At 37.9% G+C, this 22,960-nt stretch overlaps 1 protein-coding gene across 24 annotated transcripts in view; it reads right to left on the bottom strand.

Moving 5' to 3' along the window:
• Positions 1-22,960, bottom strand: part of PTPRD (protein tyrosine phosphatase receptor type D) — a 2,527,413-nt gene that overhangs the window by 104,896 nt on the left and 2,399,557 nt on the right. For 14 of the 24 annotated variants that reach the window (XM_070794551.1, XM_070794552.1, XM_070794555.1 and 11 more), the window contains 2 exons: positions 21,766-21,807; positions 21,162-21,259 (listed from right to left, as the gene is read on the bottom strand). In XM_070794551.1, the coding sequence (XP_070650652.1) occupies positions 21,162-21,259; positions 21,766-21,807 (140 nt within the window). The remainder of the gene's footprint in view (positions 1-21,161; positions 21,260-21,765; positions 21,808-22,960) is intronic. The other 10 variants (XM_070794556.1, XM_070794557.1, XM_070794558.1 and 7 more) reach the window with 1 other exon arrangement.

Here is a 22,960-nt window from a genome sequence, read left to right as displayed (position 1 = left end):
CATCCACTGGATCATGGAAAAAGGAAGAGAGTTCCAGAAAAACATCTATTTCTGCTTTACTGACTGTGCCAAAGCCTTTGACTATGTGGATCACAATAAACTGTGGAGAATTCTGAAGACGATGGGAATACCAGACCACCTGACCTGCCTCTTGAGAAACCTGTATGCAGCTCAGGAAGCAACAGTTAGAACTGGACATGGAACAACAGAATGGTTCCAAATAGGAAAAGGAGTACATCGAGCCTATATATTGTCACCCTGCTTATTTAACTTATATGGAGAGTACATCATGAGAAACGCTGGGCTGGAGGAAGCACAAGCTGGAATCAAGATTGCTGGGAGAAATATCAATAACCTCAGATATGCAGATGACTCCACTCTTATGGCTGAAAGTGAACCTAGAACCTCCTGATGAAGGTGAAAGAGGAGAGTGAAAAAGTTGGCTTAAAGCTCAACATTCAGAAAACTAACATAATGGCATCTGGTCCTATCACTTCATGGCAGATAGATGGGGAAACAGTAGAAACAGTGTCAGACTTGATCTTTTTGGGCTCCAAAATCACTGCAGATGGGGATTGTAGCAATGAAATTAAAAGACGCTTACTCCTTGGAAGGAAAGTTATGACCAACCTAGAAAGCATATTGAAAAGCAGAGACATTACTTTGCCAAAAAAGGTCCATCTAGTCAAGGCTATGGTTTTTCCAGTGGTCATGTATGGATGTAAGAGTTGGACTGTGAAGAAAGCTGAGCACCAAAGAATTGATGCTTTTGAACTGTGGTGTTGGAGAAGACTGTTGAGAGTCCCTTGGACTGCAAGGAGATCCAACTGGTCCATCCTAAAGGAGATCAGTCCTGAATATTCATTGGAAGGACTGATGTTGAAGCTGAAACTCCAATACTTTGGTCACCTGATGAGAAGAGCTGACTCATTGCTGCTACGTCACTTCAGTCGTGTCCAACTCTGTGCGACCCCATAGACGGCAGCCCACCAGGCTCCCCCGTCTCTGGGATTCTCCAGGCAAGAATACTGGAGTGGGTTGCCATTTCCTTCTCCAATGCATGACAGTGAAAAGTGAGAGGGAAGTCTCTCAGTCGTGTCCGACTCTTCGTGACCCCATGGACTGCAACCTACCAGGCTCTTCCATCCATGGGATTTTCCACGCAAGAGTACTGGAGTGGGGTGCCATTGCCTTCTCTGAGCTGAGTCATTGGAATGAGTCAATTGATGCTGGGAAAGATCGAGGGCAGGAGGAGAAGGGGATGACAGAGGATGAGATGGTTGGATGGCATCATCGACTCGATGGACACGGGTTTGGGTGGACTCCAGGATTTGGTGATGGACAGGGAGGCCTGCCCTGCTGTGGTTCATGGGGTCACAAAGAGTCAGACACAACTGAGCAACTGAACTTAACTGAACTGATGTCAAGTTTTCAACTGGCTTCTATGGCCTTCTATGGAGTTAAACCTCAGTGTAGACTTATAACCAAGAAAAAACACTGAAAGGGCCAAGACAGGACTTAATCATCTCCCTCTAACCTCATCAGAGTGTGGTACTGAGAAGTAATCAGGTTAAAGTGGTTCTGATTTTGATTATGATGAGAGCATCATCATTATGCATTGAATCTCATGTAATTTTCAAACATATTTAGGTAGATCTGTTGGTTCAGAAACTAAGTCCTGTCCGACTCTTTGCAATCCCATGGACTGTAGCAGGCCAGACTTCCCTGTCCTTCACTATCTCCCTGAGTTTACTCAAACTAATGTCCATCGAGTCAATGATGCCATCTAACCATCTCATGCTCTGTTGTCCCCTTCTCCTCCTGCTATCAATCCTTCCCATCGTCAGAGTCTTTTCCAATGAGTCAGCTCTTTGCTCAGGTGACCAAAGTACTGAAGCTTCAACTTCAGAACTTCAGGATCAGTCCTTCCCATGAATATTTAGGGTGGATTTCCTTTAGGATTCACTGGTTTGATCTCCTTGCAGTCCAAGGGACTCCCAGGAGTCTTCTCCAGCATCACAGTTTGAAAGCGTCAGTTCTTCCATGGTCAATCTTCTTTATGCTACAACCCTCGCATTCATACATGACTACTGGAAAAAAACACAGCTTAAACTATAAGGACCTTTGTTCGCGAAGTGATGTCTCTGCTTTTTAATATGCTGTCTAGGTTGGTCATAGCTTTTCTTCCATGGAGCAAGTGTCTTTTAATTTCATGGCTGCAATCACCATCTACAGTGATTTTGGAGCCCAGGAAAATAAAGTTTGTCACTGTTTCCTTTGTTTCCCTATTTGCCATGAAGTGATGGGACCAGATGCCATGATCTTCATTTTTTAACTGTTAAGTTTTAAGTCAGCTTTTTCTTCCTCCTCTTTCACTCTCATTAGGAGGCTCTTTAGTTTCTCTTTGCTTTCTGCCATTAGGGTGGTATCATCTGCATATCTGAGGTTGTTGATATTTCTCCCAACAGTCTTGATTCCAGCTTCTGACTCGTCCAGGCCAGCATTTCATATGATGTACTCTGCATGTAAGTTTACTAAGCAGGGTGACAATATACAGTCTTAAAGTACTCCTTTCTCAATTCAGAACCAGCATGTTGTTTCATGTCCAGTTCTAACTATTGCTTCCTGACCTGCATACAAATTTCTCAGGAGAAAGGTAAGGTGGTCTGGTATTCCAGTTTCTCTAAGAATTTTCTGCAATTTGTTGTGATCCACACAGTCAAAGGCTTTCACATAGTCAATGAAGCAGAAATAGGTGTTTTTCTGGAATTCCCTTGCTTTTTCTATGATCCATAGGATGTTGGCAATTTGATCTCTGGTTCTTCTGGCTTCCCTAAATCTAGCTTGTACATCTAGAATTTCTCAGTTCACATACTGTTGAAGTGTAACTTGAAAGATTTTGAGCATTACCTAGCTAGCATGTAAAATGAGTGCAATTGTGTGGTAATATGAACATTCTTTGACATTGCCTTTCTTCGGGATTGGAATGAAAACTGACCTTTTGCAGTCCTGTGGCCACTGCTGAGTTTTCCAAATTTGCTGGCATATTGAGTGCAGCACTTTCACAGCATCATCTTTTAGGATTTGAAATAGCTCAGATGGAATTTCATCACCTCCCCTAGCTTTGTTGGTAGTAATGCTTCCTAAGCCCACTTGAATTCACACTCCAGGATGTCTGGCTCCAGGTGAGTGATCACCCCATCATGGTTATCCAGATCATTAAGATCATTTTTGTACAGTTCTTCTGTGTATTCTTGCCACCTCTTCTTAATCTCTTCTGGTTCTGTTACATCCTTGCCATTTTTGTCCTTTATTGTGCTCGTATTGTGTGTAAAGTGTTCCCTTGATACCTTTAATTTTCTTGAAGACATCTCTAGTCTTTTCTATTTTATTGTTTTCTTCTATTTCTTTGCATTGTTCACTTAGGAAAGCTTTCTTATCTCTGCTTGCTATTCCTTGGAACTCTGCATTCAGATGGGTATGTATTTCCCTTTCTCCTTTGCCTTTTGTTCTCTTCTTTTCTCAGCTATTTGTCAGATACTGTTATGTGTGTATTAAGAATAAAGAAATGGAGTCCTAAAGGGGTTAGGATACTCCCCCTCTCCCCACACGCCCCCTCCCACCCCGTCAACAGTCCATAAAGAACTGGAGCTGAGACTTGAATCGAAGTTTCCTGACTGAAGTCTGAGCTCTTAACTACTATACTCTAGTGCATATGACTTTGAATTTACTATCATGAAGTTGAGTTCCTTATTTTGAAACTCTGGACAGTAAAGAAAATAGATTAAACACCAGACATATCTGTCAGTTGGTTTAATGACTCATTCATCCTACTGTACTTTTCACTTCCAAACTCTCCTGAATGTAAAACGCTATAGCTTTCTCTATAATTTAATTTTAACACAATTCTTATCATATTTAAAAGAAATCTTAAATATTCACCCTATACAGTTAAGAACATAGAGACGCAGGATTCTGATTTCCACTCTCCCAACCATGCCCCTTTTCCTTCTGTCTGTGCCTCTGTCTTACATACAGCCCCTCACTCCCACCCGCAATGCACACAACCACATATATTCTCAAGAAAAGAGAGAATGAAGGGAGTTCATTCCTTGGAACTGAATAACCACAGTGGAGCAAAGAACATAATGGTATTAGCAGAGATGACCGAGAATGTTAGGAGACCAATAACTCATGAATAGCAAGTCTGCAATAACTGTCTTAATGACCAGTCTAATAGATGGCACTTTAACAACATTTCTGGTACAATTCTTCTGTAAACTCATCTTCAATAAATCTATCATTACAAAGAACTGGATGCTTCACCACATAAACACAGTTTACTGCATCTGGACACAGAAACATTACGTCAGTGTCTTACTGTATCACCACCCTTGTCTTGAGTATTCTAACTATTGTGAGATGGACAACTGCATGCTCAAATGTAGGCTGTCAGTGAAAGAGAGATATTTATGCTACAGGGATGCAGTGGACATTAAAAAAAAACAGGACAGAAAGCTCACAATTATGTGTATGAGGAAAAAAGCAGAAACAGTAATTGTCATCCAGACACATAGGTGTGTGAATACTGAAACTCTAGAGACTAACCGGTGTTCGTTTTGAAATGCCTTATTGAATTCTTAGTTTTTGAGTGCCTAGAGCACCATTTCTACATTTGTCCCATATTATTTTACACTGACATATCTCTTGTACTGACTTAAAGTTCTTTAGAGTGAAGGATTGCCATGCTGTGTTCCTCATTGTGTATGCCACCTCTGGCCCCAAATTCCAGCCCTTGGCTCCATTTTTCTCTGTCAGAGACTTGCAATTCTGACTCTCTAAAAATAGGAGAATACTTCTTGTCTGGAGAGAACTTTTTATCACTTCTGTTTTTTTAAATCCTACCTTTCTTGCAAGGTTCAGCTCAAATCCTGCAATTCTAATTCCTTGCTCCTTGGAGATGTCTCTTATGTGCTTTCAGATGAACCATCAGTATATGTTCCACCATTGCCTATTCATTTGACAATCAGTTATGCTTAGGCTTGTAGCATTGCCTCTTTTTAAAGTTTGTTAAATTCATTATTACAAATTATCCTTTCATTTAATAATTCCTTAGTTTTCCAATTCCAGGATAAGTTACTGAATGAAATACACTTTACTATTTTTCTTTGTAGTCTATAAAACAGATTGTCCAGGACAGCTAAAAGTAAAATATATTGGTATAATTTTAACAATTTTTGTCTCAGTTGCTGTGAAAGTCTTTTGAAATTAGGAACGTCATTTCTTTTGTAATTATACTTTCACCTTGATTTATGATGTTGAGTAAATATATACAAAAATTTTGAATCTGGAAGTAACAGGCTGATGCCCTCCTTCTTCAGATAATCTTCTCATCAAAGCTGAAAACTGTAAATTGATTGACCTTACAACAATCTATATTGACTAGCAAGACTACTGAAAATAACCTATTGGATAAGCTATGGTCCCTAAAATTGCACAGTTTAAACAAGATCCACAGTATGTTAGAAGAATAACAAGATCCTTTTCCCTGTCTAATACTGGAAAAAGCTAAATAGATACACCCTTTCTAGGGCATCTATGTGTGTCTATTTACAACTGATGTTACTGTGAAAAGACCATTTTTTCCAAAGTAAAGATATTAATCAAGCTATCCACACAGCTTTATTCTTGAAAGATAATTATGTATGTGCTTATTTAAAATATCCATTGTTAAGAAAATATCGCACATTCTTTTTATCACATACCACAAATCTTATTTACTCCAACTTGAGGGTATGCTTTGATAGTTTAAGAAGATAGTAAACAAAATACAAAGAGACTAAACAATCTTATAAATAGCAATATGGGTAATCTACCAAACATAAAGGAAAGGTACTAGCAGATATAATCTCTCTTAAAATACAGATACAATATAAGGCAAGTAGGTTTTATTATAAGGGAAGTAAAAAAAAAGTTTATATGACATTTCCCCATTAAGGAATTTTGGTTAACATGATAACACAAAATACTGTGCTTGATAATTGCTCCCATTGCTTAGAGAAACATTAAAAATTCTGTCATGGGGAAATATAGTAAAGAACAAATTCTGTTCCATAATCTTATTTAAATACATTCAAATAACAGAATATGAGAAAAGGAAATATGCTTTCTCTAAAATGGGTCCAAAAACCTATGAGTTTAAAGGATTTATTTTTCAGTCCAAGAAATTAGCAAATACAGACTTTGAAAAATAGATTTTAGACAGCTGCTGGAACTCTAACTGGATTTCTATATCCCTGAAGTTTATTGAATGTTAGAAAAGCAAAAAAAAAAAAAAAAAAAAAGTCATGTCTCCTCACATGATAGATACAACAAATACAGACAAAAAACAAGTCCTATTATAGTGGAGTAAAACTCATAGCTACGTGTTACTGGAATCCTGGCAAAATCCAGTTGTTGAAGTTGTGGTCAAAAATCTAGGTAAAAAACTGAGGGAAAACTCTAGACTGAGAATTCAAGGGCAAGGATTGTGTATCATTAGTTTTTGTATCCCCCGAGCTTAGCAAAGTACCTGATACATAGTAAGAATTCAGTAAATGACTGCAATATTAGATGAACTGAATATAAAGATAGAAGGGGAGACAGACCTCTAAAGGAATGGACATTCATGTGTTTGGAAATTTTTTTTAGAGCTAGCCAATATTTTTAGAATTGGTCTTCCACTGTTCACAGGGATATGTGGAAGAAATGCGCGGCTTTGTTTCACAGAGTTCATTTGATTATTCTCGAAGGAAAACTATAATCCGCAGTCTGTGGCACCACAATCGTTTGTTGTGGGAATGATTATAGATCAAAAACAAAAAGATTATATCCCTTTTCAAGAGCAAATGAGTAGCAAGAACAGATGAAGTCTTAAGGAAACAAAGACGTTCTTTTCATGCAAATGTGTTTATGATAAAACTAGAGCGAGATAAATACCGAAACTACTAGTCTTTGTGAAACTTGCTGGCAGATTGTTAGTTTTGAGGAAAGATGATTTCCCCGCCCAGAGCTGGCCTTGGGATATGAATACCACAGATCATTTTTCTTTACAGATAAAGGAGAAGTGAGTTCTGCAATGAGCATTCTGCTGCAGCTTATGTCAGGCACAGGAATGAATGAATGAATGAATGAATGGCTTCCCTATCTCTGCACAGAAGCCCCATCAGATACTTGATCTCCTGTTGTGTTGTTGTTCAGTTGCTAAGTCTGTCTGACTCTTGTGACCCCATGGACTTCAGCCTGCTACACTCCTCTGTCCATGGGATTTCCCAGACAAGAAAACTGGAGTGGGTTGCTATTTCCTTCCCCTTGGGGATCTTCCCCACCCAGGGGTCGAACTCATGTTTCCTGCATTGCAGGCAAATTCTTTATCACTGAGTCACCAGGGAAGCCCCCGATCTCCTGTACTGTCCCACTAATATATTACCCATGAGGGGTCCACAACGGAAAGCCAAAGGCAGATTTTCCACCTAGATAGAAGACTGTTGGCCATGAAGTTGCTGTCCTTCTTTTCCCATAGGATCTATGCTGTAGTACAGAACATTTAACTGAATGAAGCATCTCTATTCACGACTTGATGAATGATGTCCATCTTAATGTTGTGCAGCTATGTTTGGGAAGAGTAAGATGTGAAGAGCAGACGATGTTCCTGCTTCATTTTTTACACTTATGCCTATATTTATCCCAGGAACATTTATCATGCTAGTCATAGGTTAATAGTCCAACATTATCTGCTAGTCACAAGGATACCCCAATAAACACAATAACTTTCCCTGCCCCGAAAAAGCTTTGATTCCAGTGGAAGACACACCGGTAAAACAATAAAGACTGTGATCCCTTGCAGTGGATTCAAGCACAGTGAAGAGTGAATCAGCTGCCACAGCCTCAGTGACAGGCACTGTCTGATCTTCATACTGGCCTTTTACTCAACAGGAGTATTTTCAAACAACTCCTCAGAGACATGAGCTCCCTCTGTCAGGTGTTTAAATGTGATACAAATAAAAGAAGCATAAATCTTCATAAAAATGTAGGGAAAAAAGGTTTAGGTCTCCTTGACTCTTGATAATGTATCCATCTAATATTCAAATATAAAGTATATCCAGTGAATTGTTCACTTTAGAAAGCTGTACTTTATATTATAATATATGAATTCTATCTCAAAATAATAAAGAAAAATACACAAAATATATCACAGAAATTTCCTTTTGGCCTAAGAGCACCTTATTTCTTCCAGTAAATAAAAGCCACTTCTTTTATCACAAACCTTGACAACTTTCTGAATATACAGCACTGTTTATAATTAGGGTTCTCATATAGATAGCAAAACTTTTTATTTGCAGTAATGTACAGTGTTTTGTCTTTTGAATATTAGTCTATTTGTACCTAGGGAGTCTATCCAGAAAACATCAGCTGTTTCTAATGTCAGATGAGAAACTGGCTGAGTAACTTGAGCTACATCTCTTAACCTCTGGGAAAATGTCACCTCTTCAGTGAAACCACAGACTAGATTTGAAGATTTTTGGAAATCCTCAAATATAATTCCCAGCAGAATTCTATGACACTAGATTCAAACTTCTAAAACTTTAGGATAGTGTTTTGTTTTTTGTTTTCTAAGATAATGGGAGACTCCTTGAGCTGTGACAGGAAGGATCAATATGGAAGGAACAGAAAAGGAAGAAAAAAGGAAATCAATGCTCAGTTAGTTGCACAGCAACACCCACCAACTCCAATGCTCAGGCTGAAACTTTTTATTTCTCTTCCTGTCTCAACTGATGACAGGGAGGCCAATTAATCACCTTGGGGGGGAAACGGGACCAAGTTCTTGCACTGTCACTAACCTGACACCCTAACTGCTCCTAACACAAAGGGAGGCAGCATTTCAGTGTTCGTTAACTGTACCAATTACAGTGCCTCAATCACTTCAGCCATGCCTGCACTTCTAAGTTAGAGATTTGGTTCTAAGTCTGTGGGATGGGGTAGGGCATGAGCACGATGAGGGGGAAGGGCAGAGGGAAGGGAGCTCCTGATCCATCTGATACTGAGTGGTTCTTAAGGGACTCATTCATGTTACTTGAACATTGATCATTCTGCAAGTAATCTTTGTCAAACAGATGAAGGCATCCAAACTGTTCCTTTTTTACACTTTTTATATTAGAGTATACTTGATTTACATATACATATATCTATTATTCGGAGAAGGCAATGGCACCCCACTCCAGTACTCTTGCCTGGAAAATCCCATGGACGGAGGAGCCTAGTAGGCTGGAGTCCATGGGGTCGCTAAGAGTCAGATACGACTGAGCGACTTCACTTTCACTTTTCACTTTCATGCATTAGAGAAGGAAATAGCAACCAACTCTAGTGTTCTTGCCTGGAGAATCCCAGGGACAGGGGAGCCTGGTGGGCTGCCGTCTATGGGGTTGCACAGAGTCAGACACGACTGAAGTGACTTAGCAGCAGCAGCAGCACATCTATTATTTTTCATTTAGGTGATTACAGAATATTGAGTAAAGCTTCCTGTGCTATACAGTAGATCCTCTGATTATCTACTTCGATTATCTATTTTATATAATTTATATATATATAGCAGTGTGTGTGTTTTTCGTTTATTTTTAATTGTAGCATAATTGCTTTACAATATTGTGTTGGTCTCTATCATACATCAACATGAATCAGCCACAGGTATACATGTGTTCCCTCCCTCTTCAGTGTCCCTCTCACCTCCCACTTCATCCTACCCCTCTAGCTTGTCACAGAGCACAGGGTTGAGCTCTCTGGGTCATGCTGAAAACTCCCACTGGCTATCTGTTTTACATATGGTAATGTGTATGTTTCAAAGCTACTCTCTCCATTTGTCCCGAAAGAACTTAACCATGCTCTGTCTTCATCAGCACTCACCTTCTAATTGCTTTCATAGAGCTTCTTTTTGGAGGAAGAAGGGAATGTTACAGCAGACAAGATGAGCTCTGAAACACATTCAGTGCTAGTGCCTAACATATATTCACCTTCATACCAACTTTATGAGTAAAGACTAATATTCTCATTCTAAGAGAGAAGCAAGGCCAGGAGAGGTGCAGTAACTGGTTCAAGTCAAGCGGCACAGTGCTAATTGGCAGAGTGAAAATAGGAACCTTGTTTTCCCTGACTTCAAAGCTCTTTCCCACATCTGCTATTGTAACTCTCAAAGTACACACTTGTCACTCAGGCCCTAAAACCCCAACTTCATTTTAAAATCAAAATAAAACTCCAAAGTGGCCTCTCTGTCCTATTGATCTCTTTGAAGTTGAGAGCTTGCTTTGGAAGTAGAGACACTTTAGGATTAACTGTTTCCTGAGAGCTTGGGGCTCCACATAGGAGCAGCGGAGAGTCTGCACAGTGTCCAGTGATGGGTAAGGGCCAATCAGTTATGACAGACTGGTGTGAGGACCAGGATTGAGAAACAGAAAACTGGAGTTACACGAGATTCCCCCCAAATGCTGCTATGACTCCCAGGAGAAAAAATGAAAAGTTCAAGTAGAAAAGATATGGAATTTAACCTTGCTAAGGAATCTGTCTAAGGTTTAAAAAAAAAAAAGTGGGTCTGTGAACATTAAAGAAGTCCAAATTCAAGTAAGTTTTGGAACTTGAGAATTTGCTTGCAGTTTGAATTCGAACAGCTACAAGAGTGCAGAAAGAATAAAAGACTATAAACACATATCTGCACCCCTGGCTGTGGATGCAGCCTTAACTTCTGAGGTGAGCTGCTGTGTCTTTCGTTCTGCTAGATTTGTTTACAAGATGCAGAATGGCAGCCAGCCAGGAAGGGACTCTCTGTACCTTCATATCTTACTTGAGGAGGCCAGTCCTCAGCTATGAACAAAGAAAGCGTCTTCTCAGACTGCCAGCTGGCAGGCTTGGCTTTACTCTAAACACTGCACTGGGAGTTTAATCAGTAGGTACATTTGAGTTAAGGCTGAGGGGTCTGCATTAAAATGCATTCACTTCTGTACTGTCTGAAGATAATAACAGTGTATTTTCTGAGAGAAAAGGGTCTGAAAATAAGGCTTCAACTGCTGATAAATCAGGTGGGGATGAGAAAAGCAGCTCTTTTTACAGAAAGACATTCTTTGTTCTGTTTGCTCCTGTTGTTCCTACTAGCAATTTTGACCACAACAAAGAGCTTCCATGAACTGTAAATTCAGTTAGAAATTGATCCAGACACACACTTTGGTTAATCATCTGCTGTGGGGCCAGTGGTGAGTGGTTTGCTGGGTGGCCAACAGCATACAGAGGAGGCCTAACACCTGACCAGGAGAAGTTAATATTCGAACGCAGGAGATGAGTAGAATAAAAGAAGCAACAGCCTAGTGCTAAGTGCATTGGTTTAAGTTAGCAAGTTTTCTTTTTTTTTTTTCTTGATGATGATAATCATGATTTTTTTTTCTTTTTTATTGAGTTCAGAAAAGCCCTACAGGTATGATCAATGACAGGGATGGGAAGAGGCCAGAGTTTCATTGATTCAAAGACATTTATTTTTTTCACGTTTTAATATCTCTGAAATTGATGTGCATCTTAAAATTGATGGCATCTGTTTGATAAAAGAGGCCCTACTCAGACTGCTGAGCACTTGTATCAGGGGCTCTGTGAGCATTTTGTATGTATTAATTTATTTTTAATTACCTTCAGGGTAGGTTTACATCTATTTTAGAAATTAAAAAAGTAAAATACAGAGAGGTTCAGTTATTTGCTTAAGGTCACACAGTTTGAGACACACAGCCTGACTCCATGAGCTGTGATCTTAGCCACTGGTGTCCTCCTAGCCCACTGTAAGGCTCCAAGTGGCATGCAGAGGGCTTTGGACCTAATCTGGAACAGGAAAGCTACTGTGTTTCTAAAGAAGGAGGTAATGATTCCCACACTCTTACCCCAGTCAGGATGTTCCACTTTGGAACAGTAAATTTAGCCATTCATCTCCCCCAGAGGAGGTTAAATTGGTTTATCCAGCCAAATATGAAAAGGATACTAGTTTTTACATTATAAAATCATTCATTTTCTCATTCATTACACAAACCACCAAAATGTGTTCAAAGTTAAAAGAAAAAAAAAAAAGACAAAACACTTTCTATCCCTGTGACTCATGTGTCAAACATAATTAGAAATTTTCCCTGGTCAGTTTTACTCGTCAACTCGGCATAAAAGATGAAAACAGATCTGTCAGCCACCACTTTTTTACTTGAGAAAGTTAGGGAAGCCACTCTGAAGAAAAATTCAGTGCATTGAAAGCTAGACAGAAAGTCAGAGAGATGTGCACATATGTGTGTTTGGTTTCTTGTTTGCATCTCTGTAATGCCCTAATGAATGTCCACTGTTATGAGTTTACACATAAATTATAAATTAATTGAAAGCAGATATGACAAGTAGTTTTTGCATTATGAATGCTTGGAGGTTTACAAAACATGAGCAATAAAGGCTTTCTGCCTACAAATGCACTCTGGCACACAAACATGGTCAGATATACCTACAGCCTTTTTCTAGAGAACACAGAAATGTTTTCTTTTGGGATCTTTGCTTTGATGACAGATAGTTTTGTCCTTCTGTGGAGAAAGACAAAGCTTACCATTGGAGATGAAGAAACATGGATGGAGAATATAACAAATGACATAGGAAAACCACTGGGTTTGCCCAGGGATGATGGTGCAACACAAACTGGGGGCTACGACATTTTTACCAAATTTTTAGCATAAATATTGACCTAGTTGAAGACTTAGATTTCTGGATTCTACAACCAACACATAAGAAACAACAGTAAAATCTTTGTTGTCTAGAGCAGGTGAGTTAAAATAGTGTTCTTCTTAGAACAGGAAGTCATGAATTTGTGAACTGTTTCAGCCACGTACCCGGTGTGACCCTGAATAAGTTATTCTTTCTCAGTCTTGTTCCCTACCCCTGTGATGAGAAGGTTAAACTACATGATCCCTGAGGTCTATTCCAGCTCTAGCCATTTAAAAATAGGATCTAAGCAATGTTTTTTTAATGTCTCTATATATCCTGGCATCTCTTGATATGTTTCATTATTCATGAGAAAATAATACATCTTTTTAATTTACCTGTCTCACCAGTATTGTGAAGATTTTAGCCTATTAGACAAAGGTGCCACATACATGCTGTCATTAAAATGGAAAGACAGGGCACTGTTATCTGGACTCTTTCAGATAAGAGGCTCATTATCCTCTTCTCAGACTGGAGATGTGAGAGCGTTGCCATGAGTACAGGAAGAAACTCTTAGCACATTAGGATGCTAAATGTTGGAGGGCACATGGGCGCTGAGATTAAAGATAATACACTGGCACAGATGGCAGCAAAGATCCTGGACTAGACTGGGTAGCAACAAAATAGGTCAAAGGTATCTTTCTGATAGGCCTTCTGTGAATCGGGTTTTCATCTTTCTCCAATTGCAGCAAAAACAAAACAAAACAAACCTTAGCTTCAGAGAGCGTGTGTGTGTGCTCACTCATTGACTCTTTACAACCTCATGGACTGTACAGCCTGCCAGGCTCCTCTGTCCATGAATTCCTCAAGCAAAAATACTGGAGTGTGTTGCCATTTCCTACTCCAGGTGATCTTCCTGATCCAGGGATTGAACTTGTGTCTCCTGCATTAGCTGGTGGATTCTTTATCAATGCCCACTCAGAATAGTTTAGCTTTCTTTCTTTCTACATTTATTTGTTTATTTATTTAATTAAAGTATAGTTGATTTAGTATTTCCAGTGTACAGCAAGGGCTATATATATTCTTTTCCAGATTCATTTCCACTATAGTTTATTTAAGATATTGGATACAGTAGTAGTTTCAGTGTGTGTGTGTATATATAGATACAGATATATAGTTATTGTTCAGTCACTCAGTTGTGTCTGACTCTTTGCAACCTTGTAGACTGCAGCACGCCAGGCTTCCCTGTCCTTTACTATCTCCTGGAGTTTGCCCTAAGTCGTATATACACACATGTATGTATGTGTGTGTGCCTGTGTATGCACGCACATGCGTGTGTATTTAAAATACCACTAAAAGGCCTAGTGATGACACATTTGAAAATATAATAGATATTGGATAAGTATTTATGTCTACGTAACTGCCATGGGCAGATGGACTGTGGCCCCAAAAGTAATTTGTAAGTCACCTGCTTGGAACTTTGAAATCAGCTGAGTTCACTACTTTTAAAAGGGAGATTATCCTGAACCCCCCTCCATGTATATACCCGTGGTGGATCCATGTTGAATGGTGAAACCAATACAATATTGGAAAGTAATTAACCTCCAATTAAAATAAATAAATTTATATAAAAAATAAATAAAAAATAAAGTCAAAAACTTTTATTAAAAAAAATAAAAGGGAGATTATTTCCTCAATGTAGAAAACAAAGGTATAGATTCTATAATGTACCTGAAGTACACTGTCCCCTGACAAAATGCTCCTCACTGCTCTTCTTCCTATTTATACTATCAGTTGTTGATGTTGTTGTTCAGTCACTCAGTTGTGTCTGACTCTTTGTGACCCCATGGACTGCAGCACACCAGGCTTCCCTGTCCTTCGCTATCTCCCGGAGTTTGCTCAAACTCATGTCCATTGAATCAGTGATGCCATCCAGTCATCTCATCCTCTGTCACCCCTTTCTCCTCCTGCCCTCAATCTTCTCCAGCATCAGGGTCTTTTCTTTTCCAAGAACTTTTTTCAGTTCTTTGCATCAGGTACCCAAAGTACTGTAGCTTCAGCTTCAACATTAGTCTTTCCAATGAATATTCAGGGTTGATTGCCTTTTTAGGATTGACTGGTTTGATCTCCTTGCTGTTGAAGGGACTCTCAAGTCTTAACCAGCACCACAATTCAAAAGCATCAATTCTTGAGTGCTCAGCCTTCTTTAAGGTCCAACTCTTACATTCATACATGACTACTGGAAAAAAAAAAAACACAGCTTGGACTGTACAGACCTTTGTTGGCAAAGTGATGTTTCTGCTTTTTAACATACTGTCTAGGTTTGTTATAGCTTTTTCCAAGGAGCAAGAACCTTTTAATTTCATGGCTGCAGTTAGCATCTGCAGTGATTTTGGAGCCTAAGAAAATAAAGTCTGTCACTATTTCCATTGTTTCCCCATCTATTTGCCATGAAGTGATGGGACCAGATGCCATGATCTTTGTTTTTTTAAATGTTAAGTTTTAAGCCAGCTTTTTCACTCTCCTCTTTCATTTTCATCAAGGGGCTCTTTAGTTCCTCTTCACTTTCTGCCATTAGGGTGTTATATCATCTGCTTATCTGAGGTTATTGATCTTTCTCCCATCAATCTTGATTCCAGCTTGTGCTTCATCCAGCCTGGCATTTTGCATGATGTACACTACATATAAGTTAAATAAATATGGTGACATTATGCTGCCTTGATGTACTCCTTTCCCAACTTCAAATCAGTCCTTTGTTCCATATCCAGATCTAACTGTTGCTTCTAGACCTGCATACAGGTTTCTCGAGAGGCAAGTAAGGTTAGTCTGGTATTCCCATCTCTTGAAGAATTTTCTGCAGTTTGTTGTGATCTACACAGTCAAAAGCTTTACCACAGTCAATTAAGCAGATGCTTTTTCTGGAATTCCCTTGCTTTTTCTATGATCTAACGGATGTTGGCAATTTGACCTCTGGTTCCTCTGACTTTTCTAAATCCAGCTTGTACATGTGAGTTCTCAGTTCACATACTGTTGAAGCCTAGCTTGAAGGATTCTGAGCATTATCTTGCTAGCATGTGAAATGAGTATGACTGTGCCATAATCTGGAACATTCTTTGGCATGACATTTCTTTGGGATTGGAATGAAAACTGACCTTTTCCAGTCCTGTGGCCACTGCTGAGTTTTCCAAATTTGCTGGCATATTGAGTGAAGCACTTTCACAGCACCATCTTTTAGGATTTGAAAGAGCTCAGCTGAAATTCCATCACCTCCACTAACTTTGTAGTGATGCCTCCTAAGGCCCACTTGACTTCACATTCCAGGATGTGGACACTCTAGGTGAGTGATTACACCATCGTGATTATGTGGGTCATGAAGATCTATTTTGTACAGTTCTTCTGTGCATTCTTGCCTCCTCTTCTTAATCTCTTCTGCTTCTTTTAGGTCCTTACTGTTTCTGTCCTTTGTTGTGCACAACTTTGCATGAAATGTACTATCAGTACTACCTTTTGTTCAGTACCTTTTCCAGTTCTTTATGTCACTACTCTCCCTTTACTGAAAACTCAGAAACACTGCGTTAGTACTCTGGATTCACTTCTAGATGTTCTTATTAGTATTTTGTGGGGTGAGGTGGGGAGTTAAGGTATATAGCTAACATTGCCTACTCGACATCCTAAAAATAGAAGTTTCTTGTGACTTTTATATTCCTCTCAGTACTTAGCATGATGGTTTTCTGCAGCACTATGGCAGATAATTATTGGTTCCCCCTCCATCTCAGAAGTAACTTTGTCTCTTTGATCCAAGGGAGGAATCAGATATATAGGGATGGGCTATTAGGAGCTATGTCCTAAAATGTGCCTCCACAACCCAGTGAGTCCATTTAAGTTCACAGTTTGTTTTCTGGCATTTGCAATTTGACAAGAAAAATTCTCGCTCTTTAGGGATTCTCTATGTAAAAGAATATATGATCAAAGGATCTATTTTCTGTATGTGGGTGGGAGAAACAGAAGAAGCTGGCATGTACAGGGGACAGAACAGTGCAGCCCAGAGAAAAACACTATGGGGAGAGTTTCAGAGGGGGTGTGGAAATCTCTACAGTCTCCCAGTGTCAGATAACAGTTCTGTTTTTAATTTTTTTTTAATTTATTGAAGTATAGTTGGTTTACAATATTGGGTTAGTTTCTAATGTACAGCACAGTGATGCAGTTATATATCTATATCTACCTATATTCTTTTTCAGATTATTTTCCATAATAGGTTATTACAAGATACTGAAAATGGTTCCCTGTGCTATACAGTAGGATCTTATTTAATTTATTTATAAGTAGTGTGTATCTGTTAATCCTAAATTCTTAATTTATGTCCCTCCTCCCTTTGGGTAAGCATAAGTTTTCTGTCTGTGAGTCTATTTCTGTTGTGTAAATAAATTCATCTCTATCATTTTTTAGATTCCACATATGTGATATCATATGATATTTATCTTCAGACAAAAGTTTTTGAAGCATACCTGCATGGATAACATTTGCTTCTATATAAATATATAATTTATAATACATGTATAATAGATAATATACAATAAATACAACAAATGGTCCTTTATTTTCCTTTAAGCAGACTCTAGGAGCTGCAGTTAATTTCTTTTTCTTGTTCAGTCTCTAAGTTGTGTCTGACTCTTTGTGATCCCATGGACTGTAGTCCATCATGGGATTTCCCAGGCAAGAATACTGGAGTGGGTTGCCATTTCCACTTCCAGGGGATCTTCCTCACCCAGGGATCAAACCTGTGTCTTGTTACTTACAGTCAATCTAATATACACAGGATTCATGAATATGATATTGGTAATGCTGACTGTGATGGCTGTCAAATTGATCTCATACACAGATATATTTGCCATCTGAGGAAATGGTGAAATGAAGATTTGAGGGGCATATGTGTATTGTATACACACATACACAATTATTCAGTCTTAAATAAGATTCTACCATTTGCAACAACACTGAGGGCATGGGCATCATGCTAAAGGAAATAAACCAGACAGATAAATATTGTATGACTTCACTTAGATGGAATCTAAAAAAATAAAAAAACAAAATTCTCAGAAACAGAAAACAGATTGGTCATTGTCAGAGGCATAGGGTGGATGATGGAAGAAATGAGTCAAAGTGATCAAAAGGTAAAAGCTTCCATTTTACAAATGACTCTTGAACAATGCAGGAGTTAATATTATAATTTATAACTGGGTTTTGCTATTGAAAAATATCCATGTATAAGTGGACTTGTGCAGTTCATATCCATGTTGTTCAGGGTTATAAGTCCTGAGGATGTAATGTACAACGTGGTGGCTATTTAACAATAATGTGATGTATATTTGAAAGTTGTTAAGGATATATATTCAGAGTTCTCATTACAAGAAAAAATAATTTGGAGTTATGTTAAGTGATAGATTGTAACTAAATTTACTGTGGTAATCATTTTGCAATATACACATATATCAAATCACATTGTATGATAAACTAATACAATGTTAAATTTCAGTTATGTCCCAATATAACTTGAGATAAAGAAATAAAATGAACATTCGTAATTAGCATGGTTGAATTACTAGACTAGCATTTTTGAAGTTCAGACAAGGAATTCAGATTTTAATTGGGCTTCCAAATGATCCATATGTAAACAGTAGCTAGGAGTTTGTTTGGCAAGATGTCCACATCTATTCTAAATCAGTCGAAACATTCACCAGCCTCATGTACTGACTTTTGACAGTGACACCAAATTTAATTTCTCTGCATTCTAGATGCTATCCTCATATTCTGGCCACTTAAATTCTAGTAGGACTTGGCAGTCTCATTGAAGAAAATACAAGCCTAAAGTAATTGCAAAGACCTTCAAGATGCAGTTACACTAATTCCTCAGGTTCCTTCTTCCAACTGTCATGAATCTGACTTCAATTTTCTTTATAGTAAAGGGAGTCTCTCACATAATCTAATAATATTGCTTTATAATTTAAACCCACTTCCTCCTAGTCTAACCTCAGAATCAGTGTAAACAGGTTTCATGCATTTAATTCCTGTTTTAATCTTAGAATCAGAGTCGCAGATTTAGCTTCACCCATCTTGAGAGGTCTGAGTAAACATTAATCCATAGTGATTATGCTAAAATAGTTATGTTTGAAAGTAATCTCTCCTCACTGAAAAACAGTGAAAAATCTAATCAAGTTTATATAGAGATGATATGTTAAAAAAAAAAAAAAGATAAACTTCTTCCAGTGTGTTGTCCTCTGGTCTAAAATACTATGCAGAAGTCTTTATCATATTATCACAGATGAACACAACATTTAAATATCTCCTTCATGGCTGTTAAGGCACAGTAGAGTCAATTCATGCCCAGGGAGCTTTAATCACAGATCATCATCATGATAAACGGTGAAGTCAGTGTGGGCTATCATGTCAACGGCTACTCGGGGAGTTCTTAATGGGAGTGCTGCCAGCATGAAGTTCATAACTACTTTCAAGGAGCACTTCTAATCTAATGGCTAAATGAGTATCATTAGAGTATCTTTACATGCAGCATTTCTAGAGAAATCCTGTATTTAAAGGAGGCAAGTTACTGTAGTCAATGCATACAACTGAGACTGCTTAAATACTGCAGATATTGTCAATAGTTTACACTTATAAGAGTAGAAAGTTAATTAATGGCTATTAACAAGTTGAGCTATCAAATTGTATTTCTGTGACCCATCATATCATTCATAATCACACATAATGTGTTAAAGTGGGGCCATGAAGAAAATATCACACACAGCAACACACTAAGAATAACAATAACAACACTCATGATAACAATAAAGAGCAGGTTGGCAGTGTTAAAAATTCTGGCTAGTGAAAGCTAACACTTAACTATGTGATTTTATGTTGCCCCAAATGGCATTCATCATATGCCTTGTTTTCTTTTTAAAACTCAATTTTCAATCTGAAGCCTCAAACCAGAAACTATAGAAACTATTTTCAAGAATACTGCACAATGTAAAGAGAGCCTTTATGACTAAGAGGAAGAATAGGAAAGAAATAAGAAGCAGGCCATTTAGAAAATAATTCATAATCCAATGTGTTTCCTAAAACTGAAATATTCCCCTAAATGCTTGAAAGAGAATAAGTGAAAATATAATTTAACCAATGAGTGAGCAAACAAAATCTCCTTTGTGTTCTATCAACAAAGATGTTTGGAATATGTAAATTGAATAAAAGGTTACCAGCTCTTGAGACTGAATGGGGCTACAGATATGTTTTGCTTAGGAAGAACAATAAAATAATCAAAAAATGAATGTTTAAAGACTAGAAAATCCATGCAAATGTCCAGATTGCCACAGGCCCCACTGCTCCACATTCTCTTACATGGAGCTTTTTCACGTGGTTGATAACTCTCTAGCCACTTGAGGTTAGGGCTCTTCTTAGAGTTTTCTAACCAAATATGACAGGGAAAAATGTTAGAGTTGGTAGGGACTGAGAGAAATCCAGTCCATCAGCCTCATTTCAGGCCGATAATAGAGAAATCAAGGGTGATAACAAGGATGTGTTTTAAGATTCCTATTAAATAAACCAAAAGAAACTCTTTATGGTAGAACTTGAACAGTTTCAGTTTTTTTATCTGGCACAATTATAAGATTTTAGTTGGACATTTTACTCTTATGCTTATGCTAGTTAAACTTGATCTAAAAGATAAATGATCATTCAGTTATAAATAATCCATGAATTGGTTCCACTATGGGTCCCTGTTTCTGAGGAATACGATAAATAGTCAGTTTCACAATCTTCTGCTTGATAAATGACACAATATCTAAATACCCACACATATACAACACTTTTTTATTCATTTTCATCAAGGATTAACACAAAACCTTTAAGGATTCTGAAAATGTAAGATACTGTTAAGTGCACCACTGCTTCAGAAACACGCAACAGTCTGTGAACATATTACTATCTTAAAATTAGCTCCAATATTATTTTATACTGAATGGGTAAAATCATGTGTATGTACTTAATAATTGTAGTTTTCAGGCCATGTAAACTGACCAAGAGGACTTGGAAATCTGCTTATTCTCTGTAATTTCTTTTTCAGTAAGCTTTCTCACCATAATTTAGTGTATCTGGCAATCATATGGTATACTGGGAAGCTTATACATTCAGTATATTAACTTGAAATCAGGAAAGATAAACCAACTTCATTAAATAACACTGAACGAATATAAAAAATTAGATACTTTTAAAAGTACAACTATTCCATTAATTATACAGATACTTTTTAGTTGGCTATTTGTTGTAAAATTTTGTATCAGATGCTGAGTCATATTTAAAGGAAAAAGAACTGGTGGATATGATCATAAAGAAGAGGGGGACAATTCTTGAAAATACTGTCAAGTATAAACACACTGAATTACCTCATATTCCTGGGAAAACTTCAAGTTGTCATTTGCTTTCAACCTTTCAATGTGATCTGCAAGTTCCAAGATAGGTATTGGAGGATGGCTAGCCATACCTATTAAAAGGAAAGAATACAGACATTTGAAAACAAATGAAAATAATGCTAACTATTCCAAAATACAGAGAATACTATAGTTAGAAATGGCCTGAAAATACGTGAGTAGTAAAGATGTTTAATGTGAAGAAGCAGGCAGATAGTTTGGTTACTCAAAGCAGGACATGCTCTGGAAGAATGAATTTTGTAGCCAAATGAAAAGTCACCAAGCATAATCTCCAAACTAACACTCCTAATGTGAAAGAAAGTGTTATTGTGCTATGAATCAATGCAGTTAGCTAGTGGAGAAAACTGACAGTCAGGCTTGATGTCAACTTCTGCTTTGAGTAATGACTGTTATGTCATTTCAAACTCCTTCTCCTGCACTGTGTGAAATGGAAATTGTGTGGAATTAAATGGTGTAAAGTGAACTAAGAAAACAGACACTGAGAAAGGCCTAAAAAGGGAAAGAGTTGTAGCTTGATAGGAAACATAAAGTGACTTATGCAGAATCAAGGAAAACTAACTTGAAGAATGAAGGTTACCAGGGTAACCGGAATCATCTGAACCTGCAAAGGAAATGATGGTGTAAATAAAATAAAACAGAACAAATTTGTTAAAAAAAAAAAAAAAAGAAATGGATGCCTGATATACTTTTAAAAAGCACTAATAAAAATGCTGCAGGTTTTAACAGGATTCATATACATTGTGACTAGATTAAAATCGCTTTCATATTTCACAAACCTGTAGGTGACTGACATTCACATGCAAACATGAACACAAAGAATGACATGCACCACAGACTATAGACAATAATCACTGATGACAAAATCAGACACAAAACTGAGCTTCAAAAATGTTTCCACGAGTAGCAGATTGTAGAGGTTGGGGTTGCAGCCTTCTCCTGGACATTTATCAATGGCCACACTGACAGCTTGCTGATGTTTTGCCCCAAGTCCCCATTATTCAACCCCTAGCAAACCTACAATCTACTTCAGGTGTAAACATCTTTGTCCACTAATGGGAACTGAATGCAGGAAAGGGAGCAAATGGTGAAAGGATGAAGAGGAAAAAGAAGGTATTAAAAGAAAGCAGTGACATGGGGGTGATACATCTTAGTTCAGTCGGCCAGCTGAAGGTATTCATCGATTCTGTTAAAAATAAAGCACCACTAACTATGGTGATTCCAGTGTCTTTATAATGATTTTTCATTTTTCATACGATTTATATTTTACTTCTTCTGATTAATTTTTCAAGAGCACCATAAGAGACCATTGCTGACTCATGTCTTATAGGTGCAAATTCCAGCTGACTAGAAAAACTTGAACTAGCATGCCACCAAGGAGGCCTCTTCAGTGAAAAAAAAAAAGAGTAAGGGAGGGACTCAAGCTGGAAACCCTGTCCCTGTGGACATTCTGCTGTCCCTGGGACTCTCTGCAGGGTGTCAGGCTGAGGTACGGTGACCATTAAGTCAGCACAACGTGTAATCACTTTGTAATTACTTTATGGGTATTTTAAATATTGTACTGATATTGAAAGCCAATGAGTTCCTTTGTCTCTAATGCCAAATTATCAATGGTTTGGTAAGTTAAGTAAAAAACTATCTTGCTTCTCCCAGACAATCATTTCAGCACTGTGCTGTGATAGGCAGTGCTTTAGTATCCACAGCTATGAAAGTCTGCTTTCAGTCAGCTAAAAGCTTAATGGAAGATCCAATAAAAA

The sequence above is a fragment of the Bos indicus genome, chromosome 8 (assembly GCF_029378745.1).
Source record: "Bos indicus isolate NIAB-ARS_2022 breed Sahiwal x Tharparkar chromosome 8, NIAB-ARS_B.indTharparkar_mat_pri_1.0, whole genome shotgun sequence".
NCBI classification, from domain to species: Eukaryota; Metazoa; Chordata; class Mammalia; order Artiodactyla; family Bovidae; genus Bos; species Bos indicus.
This window is presented reverse-complemented; position numbering and strand designations above follow the sequence as displayed.